The 11,018-nt window shown below is 44.5% G+C and overlaps 1 protein-coding gene across 1 annotated transcript in view; it reads right to left on the reverse strand.

The window, feature by feature from the left end:
* The window catches only part of VPS54 (vacuolar protein sorting 54 homolog (S. cerevisiae)), a gene marked incomplete at its 5' end in the record, with an annotated part of 8,950 nt that extends 751 nt beyond the window's left edge, over positions 1 to 8,199 (reverse strand). The window contains 5 exons of the mRNA XM_009069593.1: positions 1,869 to 1,963; positions 3,200 to 3,307; positions 6,765 to 6,845; positions 6,957 to 7,078; positions 8,068 to 8,199. Of these exons, the coding sequence (XP_009067841.1) occupies positions 1,869 to 1,963; positions 3,200 to 3,307; positions 6,765 to 6,845; positions 6,957 to 7,078; positions 8,068 to 8,199 (538 nt within the window). The remainder of the gene's footprint in view (positions 1 to 1,868; positions 1,964 to 3,199; positions 3,308 to 6,764; positions 6,846 to 6,956; positions 7,079 to 8,067) is intronic.
* Positions 8,200 to 11,018: the final 2,819 nt, after the last annotated feature.

An 11,018-nucleotide genomic window follows, 5' to 3' on the forward strand; every position in this document is an offset into this window, starting at 1 on the left:
TGCTGTAATCCCAGGCTTATCTAGACTTAAACACCAACTCCATTGCAACTAAGAATATTAATTATTGCAACATTAACTTCTGTATCCTAGAGGGTTATGATTCTATGATCCCACGGTTCATGTAAAAAGCAACCGAACAGCAGAACAGCTATATTGTTTGTAACCATTTATACAGAATTAAAATCCCTCAGACATTGCTGAAACATGTCAGGGGTCACGATGCTTCTAGCTAGCAAGATGTAGGAATAGAAGTTGTATTTTCATAGTAAAGAAATTAACCAGGATTCACAGACCTGGATTTTTACTGTTATTACAGAAATAAGCAGTTTGAAACAGGATGAGGATCAGAAAAGCATGTTAAAATTTTGGTCAATGAACCCTGCTGGAACAGCATCAGTGTTTGATGTTCCCCTTCTCAAACAGCCCCAACTACGGATTGCCAGGGAGCTGTGGTCTGAAGTACCTGCTGCCACCACAGAACAGACTCAGGGCAGCAAAGAGACCCTTGTGCCTGTGCTGGGAAATACAGCACCAGTATGGCACCAGGAACACCTGCCCAGTGCTCCTGTCACAAACAGATCCGTTCAGGCCACCCAACCACAAATATCAAACAGAACCAATGGAGCACAACGAAGACAGCACAGCACAGTGTTTGGGACTGGATATCCAAGCGAGACACCCTGAACACACTCGGGATGCTCTCACTTCAGCTGGGGCTGCAGCAGCCTCACCCCAGTCCAGTGAGCTTGTTCGCCTACAAACACCTTCGTAAGTACCAAAGGCAACAGGATCTTACTTTATGAATACACCACGAATACAGAAAACCATTTCAGATACACTAACTCTTTCACACGAGGAGGAATACACATAAGCAGGACAGGTAACAATCAACTGGACAGGAACAAAACTGTTCCTGCAACATTTGAAACATTAACTTACTTCTCTGGCTTCTTCAACCTGAGACAAGGCTTTCTTGCATGTAGGCAGGCTGACTGAATTTCACCCTTACTACACTGCAAACACCCTCCCAGTCATTCAGAATTATTCTAAACCCCACTGTTTCACACATAAGCAGGACAGGTAACAATCAACTGGACAGGAACAAAACTGTTCCTGCAACATTTGAAACATTAACTTACTTCTCTGGCTTCTTCAACCTGAGACAAGGCTTTCTTGCATGTAGGCAGGCTGACTGAATTTCACCCTTACTACACTGCAAACACCCTCCCAGTCATTCAGAATTATTCTAAACCCCACTGTTTCAGGGGACAATCCAACTAACAAGAAGATTCAGCCTGCAGGAGGCTGTGGGCTTTCCTGGGAGGCAGGGACATCAGGCACACCCAGGCACGTCCTCTCATGAGAGACACCACTGACCTGTTTGGGGATGGAGGGTTGGGAGCAGGGAAGGGGGAAAGCTCTGTGAGCATCATCTCCATTTCCAATCTAGTTCTGCTGTGAAAACTATTTCTGGGGAGCAGCTGCCCATTGCACAGATGAAATACTGCGTTTTCCTATTTTTACTTTGCCAGCACCATGAGTCACCATCCACGTTTCAAAACTGCTTCAGGAATCATGCAATTCCTGCAGATTAAAACTGTGACTGCTGCTGTCACACAAAGGAAGAAAAGGCAATCCATGAACTGAGGAAACCTGCAGGTTTCCAGTCGGACAATGTCCAACTCCCAATCTGTTACCAAGATTGCATTCCTAGGTACTATAGAACAGCACAAGTCATGTCCTTTACTGTAAAAAAGCTCCAAACAGGACACACCAAAACATGGAGTGTCGCTGCATTCTGCAATCACAGCTGTCTTGCAGAAGACAAAACCTGCTCATTTAAGCAGTAGAGAAGTGCCCCAACGTACCCGTTCAGAGGTCCCCCGTCGTTGACCACGTTGAGGTGGGCCAGCTGCCTCTTCAGGTGAAGTTTGTAGCTTGCATTAATTCGTAAAAACAACATCTGGAAGAAACCACAGCACCAGAGTCAGGAACTGATCCCCTGATGCATCACTGCCTTCAGAGAGGAAACAGACTGCCATCACCTTCAATCGCTAACTTTCGGGTTTGTTTTTGCAACTCGTGGGATTTCCCTTTGTCTTTCTGGCCACATACAATTTATAACATGCAGAACAGAACACACCCTCACTTACTAGTTGTGTGTGGCGCTTAGAGGACACAGAACTTTTCTTCCCTGTTGTCTGAAGCATCTAGCAACTGGCATTAAAGGTAGAAGATAACACATCTCTTTCCTGTTCTACAACCACTTAAAGTCTTTCTTCCAAGAAAAATGTGAAAAGCCATTTGAAGGGACCATTGAGGAGAGGCTGAGGGAGCTGGGGGTGTTTAGCCTGGAGAAGAGGAGGCTCAGGGGAGACCTCATCGCCCTCTACAACTCCCTGACAGGAGGTTGGAGTCAGGTGGGGATTGGTCTCTTCTCCCAGGCAAACCAGCAGGAGGACAAGAGGGCACAGACTCAAGGTCTGCCACGGGAGGTTTAGGTTGGATATTAGGGAGAGATTTTTTACAGAGAGAGTAATCAGGCATTGGAATGTGCTGCCCGGGCAGGTGGTGGATTCACCATCCCCAGAGGTTTTCAAGATGAGACTGGACATGGCACTTAGTGCCATGGTCTAGTAACCACAGTAGGGTTGGACTCGATCTTTGAGGTCTCTTCCAACCTGGTTGATTCTATGATTCTATGATTTAACCTAATGTGAAAGGAAAACAACAACTGAGTGTATTCAGCAACTGTCCTTAGATGTGCAACTCTGCAGCAGCAGTAACTGTAGCAAAATACTAGAGAATCACATCTGGTACAAATTGGGTGCACTGATTTTGAGCAGTGTTACAGAATAATTCTCTAAAAGAGCTGTGCTTGAGCCCCAAAGTTGTTGCCATTTGCATAGAATTTCAGCACTAATTCCAGAATTGAAGATTCCCCTCTTCAGGCTTTAAAAACCAGCTCAAAATGCTGAAATCCATTCTTTTTACATGTCTCATCATTCTCCCTGCACATCCAAACACTTTGTTCGGTTCAGCCCAAGCTGTCTGCATGACTGCTCTGAGGCCTTTACCGTGTGGGTTTCACAAAGACTCAAAAAAGAATTCCCCTACCCCCAGACAAAGTCTCTCTTGTCACTGAGTTCATGTGCATTTGCAAGCAAAGTGTTAGATGAGGCTCAAAAATAACATTCACCTGAGTTTGCTCCTCAGGAAGGAGATCATATATAGCTTCATGCATCTTTGCCATTTGCTTGCAGATATTCCTGAAGCATGCTGAAGGAACAGGAGCTTTCACTTCGTACTGGAAATAAACACACCACCAGTTATTCCTTTCTACCACTCTAAAATGGGTTTACACAGGCGAGTGCCCAACAGCCACCTGAAGCTCTGCTTTGCCAGCGATGTCAGGAATCAAGGGTCATTTAGCACATCACAAATTAAAATGGTCCCTGGGCATGATCTGATCCAGCCATGAACTAGAGATGCAGAGAGAATAATCCCTGCGCAGGCCCCGTAGCTGTGAGCTGGCCATCTCTTTCAGACTGGTGTGAGGCACTGAAGACAAGCACTTCTACCTCTGAAAAATAGGCCCCTCAAGTACTTCATGAGAGAAAAGTACTTTTCTAGGATCATATACATCCAAATTTCTGAAGAATCAAGGAAATAAACCCACAAAGAATGGAATCTCCTGAAAACTCATCACTGGCCATAAGAAACCCCCAAACTACCACACCACACCACTGTAGAAAAAAAAACAAACCAAAACCCAACAAACCCACAAAAACATTGCAGAAATTCCTTGGAAAACAAAGTAAAAAACATCCCTTTTCCCAGTGCCTCAAATCCAAGAAACAAGACACCGCAAAACACCAAAGGGCAAGAGATTTGCTACAAAGGGAACAAAAGTTTTATGTCCCCACCCTGGATAGGAAATATCTGAATGGGATTTCAGAAACACTGAAGGTCTGTCCCAGAAACAGTGAAGCCAGCTCTGCAGTTCCACATGGAGCACAGGCCCAGGTAACACACTGACAGGTCACCTTTGGAGGGGGGGACTTGCTCACAGAGCCTTGCAAAATTCAGGGAAGAGCTGAATCATTATAACTACATTATTTACAGACTGGGGGAGATGCTTGCTCTAATGCTAACCTGAACTGTGAATGAGAACAAAGCTTGCCTGAGCACAACAGAACACAACAAATGGGGAACTTTGAGATAATCTTCACGGAAAAGTCAAACCAATGACCTAATTTGGACAAGAGAAGCAGCAGAAAAGCAGCACTTTCTGTTTCAGGGGACAACCACCCACAGTGCAGGATTGTGCCTCAAGACAAGGAAGTTAAGCAAGAAGTTATTTCCAGCATGTTGTAAGGCTGGAGGGAATTGGCAAGGCTGCAGCAATGGCTCTTGTGTGACTACAGCCAGATCAAACTCTTCGTCATCACAGGGAGATGCAGCAGCCCCAGGAAGTAAGCCAAGCTCCTGCCCTGCAAGGTGCTGGCCATTTTTATCTCTGGCTAAGGTCAACAGTGTAAATACCATGAGGGATCAGACAAAAATTCACTGCTCTTCTAGCTGGTCACAAGACACAGCTCCAAGAGAAGCTCAGAACTCACACTGGATTTTTTCCATGAACATTTATTCCTTTTTAAACTCCCATGGCTTTTCCACTCATTAATTATATTATTTCCACTGTTCAATACGCCTGTTCCTGTTTTATCTCCCTGCCAAAGGTAACAGACAGCTGCTGGGAAGTGTCTGCTGTGCTGCTGTGAGCCACCTCGTCACAGTGGCACTGGGCGAGGACAGCTCCAATTTCATGGAGCTCCCAGGTGGAAGCATAGCCTAGGAATGCTGAATTAACTTGCTTCTATTACCCAAGTGTGAGGTCAACGTCCTGTCCACTGCACCAAGCTGTGTGTCTCCTACAAAGTAGGTTTCTGGATTGTACAAATTGAGTTTTTGAAGCATGCTGGACACCCACTGCTATGGAACTCGTTACTTGTTCGCATTTACACACCTGAGAGCAAGTGATCACTTTATCCACAGGGCAATGAAATATCTAGACTCTCAGAAAAACATGTAAGCCCGAGAACACACTGACATGGTTGCACTGACATGTCCATTCGCAAATTTCCTGGGTTCATGTTCTTCACAGCCTTCAGTGCCAAGACTTCATTATTTCAGGAACACGATGAGCCAAATGATGGGGTATGCTAGGGATGGAGGCAAATCAACACATGGTCTCCATTGCTCCCAGACTCTGTGGGTTGTGTTCATGTGAGCCAAGCACTGGCACTCAGGCCTTTAAGAGCTCTAAAGGACAGAAATATCCTCAGTTTGTATCTTGTGCCAGCTTGCAGGGGAGAATGGGCTGCCAAGATGGAAGGACACTAAGGGATAGACACTTACTAACTGCCATCAAGAACATAACCTGTATTACTGGTTTGTTGTGGGCCAGCTTGTTTAGTATCAATAATCAAAATTCTTGCGTTTGTCTTTTATTTCCAAGAGATACAAGGTAAAGTGGCCAAAAGGCTGTGTTACTTCATGGAACAGCTGTTTCTATGTGGGATAAAAACCCTCAAAAAGCAGCAGATCATTTTGATCTTTAGAAAAGAGCATAAACGCATTTTTAAAAAAGTAAACAAAATAGGGATGGAGAATCCCAATTTAAATGTTTTGGCTTTCTTTCCCACAACCCCCTAAGTTTAGGTAGCATAATTTGATAGCCCAAAGAAGCAGATGGAAAGAAAAAGCATAATATAATATAAAAATAACATAATAGAAACAGCAAGGAAGACAGAAATGTTGCCTCTTACAGCTGCCTCACTGCAGCTCTCACCAGCCTGTCCCCAACCTGTGCTTCCATGAGCTACTCGAAGGAAGAGGTTGGCCCAGGCCAATCAGTCAAATCTGGCACTGCAGAATTAATTTATTTCTCTCATGAAACAGCTTTTTTTTTCCGCCAAAGACCAAGATCCTAAGCCCAACACTAACCTTTTAAAAGTTCATGTACTTTATCTATCGGATCCATGGGCCCAGGCAGTCCCATCTTGGGGAGGGGGGCAGGTATCTCAGTGTATTGTACCCTGAGGTGAGTCAGAGTGAACAGATCCAGCCCAGTACTGTACTGTACTGTACCACCCTGGTGCTCAGGGCTCAAAATCTCAAGTAAACATTTAAAACCAAAACACACTTAGGGCACTTGATGGGACAGCTATTAATGGTGCTCCACAGCAGGAACTGCTGAGCACAGACCTCCAGTCCCCAGGCCTGAAGCCCAAGAGATGGGCTGGTCCTTCCCCTCCAAAAACTCTTCCTCAGCACTTTTTTGCTGTTTCCTCAGCTGCCGGAAACACCACCCTCCCCACTTCCAAAGAGGCACCATTGGGAAGTGCAGGAAACATGACTTGGCTGAGCTTGGCTGCAGACAAGAGCTGTCAGCAGCAGGAGAGCACTTCAATGCCTGAACACCCAAAGCATCTGCACCAGCCAAAGCATTTCTGTTTCTGCTGAAGGAGTCAATGAAAAATTTACTTTCTGTGGGAGGGAGGGCGACTGAAGCCCAGGTGGCAAACACTGACACAAACCACATTCATAAGTACAGCACAGAGCTTTCTGTTTGTACAGTTTAAAGACTTCAAACAAGTCCTGATTAGGAAAGTCTACGACTCCATTTCAAACATCCAGACTGTATACAATGAGAACTCCAATTGCAATTTAGAGAGTGTATAATTATTTCCATAAATCATTACCTTGGATAACAGTTTGTCAAATAAGCTATCCATTATGGCAACGAGCTTTGCTGAAATTTCAGCTATGTGGTCGTGATAATCCTGTAATGGAAGAAAGCAGGTTTCATTTACTAGCTAATGGCATTCATGTTCTTCAGAGTACAGTTGAAAAGCAGAACTTGGTGTTTAATTAGGAAATGCCAAAAGAATTACCTTTGTAATGTGGTCAAAATGCCTGAGCATGCTAAACTGCTTCGGCTGCAGTCGAGCTTCAAAATGAGCCCTGATAATGGGAATGTAGTGTACGATGAGCTGTAGGCAACGTGAAGAAAGGGCTGCAAATCCAGAAAGAAAAATAACAGTTATTACACAGGAAGAGTCATTTTGTATGGACTGTACCTCCTTTAGCATAAATAATAGATCTGACAAAATCTAACACGGTGGTTTTTTGTTTGTCTGTTTTCAAAGCGAGGAGACAAGTGCTTGTTTCCACTGGGAAACTCCACCCAGCAAATACACCGGACTGGTACCTGCTATTCACACCCACCTTCAGTGAGATATAGGATAAGGGACTAATTTTGCAAGATGTTTTAAATGTTTACTTGACATTTTGAGCCCTGAGCACATGCAGAGATCTGAGAGATCTCAAAAGACCTGACTCATCAGCTGCTAACCTCAGCAGCCACATTCTCAAGGCATCACTGTTCCTTCTGCAGTGAGGTACAGAAACATCCTGCCCTGCCCCAGGCCTGCACTTCTGCTGCAGTGACACTAGGATCCCCAAAAGAGAGCCTCTCCCATGTCCAGCCGGGCCTGAGCCAGCAGCAGGACACAGTGGTGCCAGTGTGGTCACCACACCGGCCCCGTGTTCTGCAGCAAAGCCCTGACCCAGCTATGGCCCACAGCCTGTGTGGGAGCAGCCTCTCAACCCACCCTCCCCAACCTGTTCCCTATCCAAAAGAGAAATACAGATTGGTAATGAGAACACCCTAAAACATAGGAACTCTAAGTTCAAACACCACCTTCAAGTCATCAATCAAAGGCTCTTAATTTCAGAAGACAGTTTAAAACTGGAGGACTCCAGCAGCACGTCAGACTCTTCTGTAGCATGGAACTGGACATCTAGTTCAACCCAGCCTTTCTGAGCAACTAAAGCAATCCAGGCAGGTAATCACCAAGGTCTTATCCTCCTGCGTGTCCATGCATGGCACCACAACTCAATCACAGCTTATCATAAATGTTTAGCGTTTTTTTGTGTTTGGTTTGGGGTTTTTTTAACAGGCAGCAGAACAAGCTTTGACATTTTAAATACAGAAATCCATACCTAGGTTTTTTGTAGTGATTGTTTTCAAACCAACAACTTGCAATGCACCAGCTCCAAGCACTAGTTGGCAACTTCGAGAGTTGAAATACTGTGAGAAAAAGACAGTGAAAATGCATGCTGACTCTTTAGCAACTACACATAACCACAGTTTAGAAAGACCACCAACAGAATTTTGCAAGATTAAACAGATGATTATGAAGGCCAGTTCCAGAGTTTCACATATTCCTTACTCCAGAGGAGTCTATGACTTAACTAGTAAGACAAAAGGAACTTTTTCACCACTCTCAGTAGTCACAGGCCCAGTGTTTTCTGTAATATAGTATCAAAGTGGAAAACATTAAAATAAGTTGCTGCTCAGGCTCTAGACCTTGTACACTGCTGATGTTAAAGAAAACTTGAAAACATGGAAACTCACTCCTGCTGAGATGGCTGAAACTCTGTTTGTAACACTATGAAATACTGAGATTAAGAAATGATGCACAGAAGATGTTAAGGCACATGAAAAGCCAGTCCTCTAAGAATTCCAGGTATAGTACACAATTCATTACTAGATCTTCCTAACTTAGTTCCAGGAGGAAAGAAGTTATTAAATGCACACTGGCCAGCAAAGTCTCTGGACAGTAAGACAGTTGTTGTTCACATGTTCTGTCTTATATTGGAATTCCGCTTCATCACTCAGCTTGAGACACCAGATATTCCAGACTAGCTTGGGTGATGCAGTAGAAGAGGCACTGCTGTTGTCCCCAGCTCCTGCACTGAATGGAGAGCAGAAATCCCAGGGCTCATGTTTGACCAGAACTGTCTGTTGACACTGGGGTGGAAATTGGGAGGCAAAGCTAGCAGAAAGCTGACCCTCTCTCATACACCTCAAGGTTCAAAAGAAATTGCGACAAGGTTATCCTGGAGCTTGTGCCTGTAACACAGAGGATTTCCCTCTCATAGAGATCCTGTTTTGGAGGGGTTCACAATCCTCCCTCACAGGTCTTGGTTCATAATAATGCTAGAACAAATCTAAAGTTTCAACACTCGCTGGGAAAAAAAGGAAAAGAGGAAATAATTTTTCTGGCTATTGCCTGGAGTCTGTCACAAAATGCAAATGCACAGAGGACATACCATGAACCACATACTCCCAACTGTGGGCTGCCAGAGTGATGTATCCAGGGACAGAAAGGCTACCCAGACCTCGTACCACAGCTGAACCACAGCTATGTGTGGCCCATGACCTGAGAGTAGCATAACCTACACTGCTCCCAGACAGAAGTCAGGGTCTGAAACTGTCTCACACTTAATTTCCTCTTCCAGAAAAGCAAAACCTTTTCTTATGCCTCTGGGTAGACTTTAGGAGTAGAACCAGTGAGTCAAAGACAGGTATATCCAGCACAGCCTAAGCTCCTCTAAGGTCTTTAGCTTAGGTTAGTGTCATTGTGAGGCAGACCAATAAAAATTTGGTCTATAAAGGACAGTGGCCATATGTACTCTTTTCTGCCTTTTCTGGGTATGACACTGCTCCCAGATTGTCTGTTGCAGACAGAGCAGTGAGGAAACAGCAGGCCTGAAATGACAAAAGAGCAACATCCCCTCCTTGTGCTTGCTGAGAAGAAAATGTTTCCATCCCTGGCACGTGGCCATGAGCCTCCTCTTGCCTGCACCATCCAAACAACTCAGTAATTACAACCATGTGTGTTCAGTTTTGGGCCCCTCACAAGAAGAAAGACATTGAGGTGCTGGAGCATGTCCAGAGAAGGACAAGGAAGGGGTTGGAGCACAAGTTTGATGAGGAGCAGGTGAGGGACCTGGGGGGGCTCAGCCTGGAGAAAAGGAGGCTAAGGGGGGACCTCACTGCTCTCTACAACTCCCTGAAAGGAGTTAGTATCAAGGTGGGGGTCAGTCTTTTCTTCCAGGTAAACAAGTGACAGGATGAGAGGATGTGACTTCAAGTTGTTCCAGGGGATGTTTAGTTTAGGTATTAGGGAAAATCTCTTCACTGAAAGGGTTGTCAAATGTTGGAACAGGCTGCCCAGGACAGTGGTGAAGTCACCAGCCCTGGAGGTATTGGAAAGATGTGTGGATATGGCACTTGGTGATATGGTTTAGTGGTGGATTTCACAGTATCAGGTTAATGATTGGACTCAAATGATCTTAGAGGTCTTTTCCAATCTAAATGATTGTATTTCATTTCACTCTGGTTGCAGCCACAGTTCAAAATTGCCTGGAATTTCATCACCTGGGAACACTTTCCACTTTCCATCACAATAAAGCCTAGCTCTTGCTACCTTCAAAGCTTGTTAGCTCTGACACTTGTCAAACAAAAAGCATAGTGACCTGCCAGGATACCTCAAGTGGCTCTAATTTGTTCAAAGCCTAATAAATGAGCTTTGGTTTTTGCTAGGTGTTCTTGACATCTCTCCAATTGATGGCACCTTGCTGCCACATAGGAAATAAAATAATTAAACTGCACACGATGTTTGAATACCAAGAAATAAACCACAAATAACAAAGCTAGAATAAGATAAGGTAGGGAGAGAGACATAAATCTGGCCAAGTTTGAGGCATCTGCTGCTATTCTACCTGCCTGTGAGAAGGTGCTGCAATTCTGGAGTGAAGCAGCAGCTGGAGAAGGAGACAGACTGATTTGCCTTGGCTAGTGCTTTTAAAGGGGAAGGTTTGTGGATGAATCTCAATGATGACTGCAGGGAGGAGTGTTCCTGCATCTGGTTATTCAGATAAGAACTACCAACAGGAAGATTACTTAAAAGTCGATCTCCTAGGGTGTGTTTCTCCTCCCCTGTCCTCTACTTTATGTAAAAATACACCTTTGGAAAATAGAATCTCTTTATCTTTTACTGATTATGCTCATGCTCAGAACTTTAATACCTTTGTGGGCAAAGACACAAGTGAAAACCTTGACATAAATTAACTGCTATGCTTTGGAGCCTACACACATACACACA

The sequence above is a fragment of the Acanthisitta chloris genome, unplaced genomic scaffold (assembly GCF_000695815.1).
Source record: "Acanthisitta chloris isolate BGI_N310 unplaced genomic scaffold, ASM69581v1 scaffold11002, whole genome shotgun sequence".
Lineage (NCBI taxonomy): Eukaryota > Metazoa > Chordata > Aves > Passeriformes > Acanthisittidae > Acanthisitta > Acanthisitta chloris.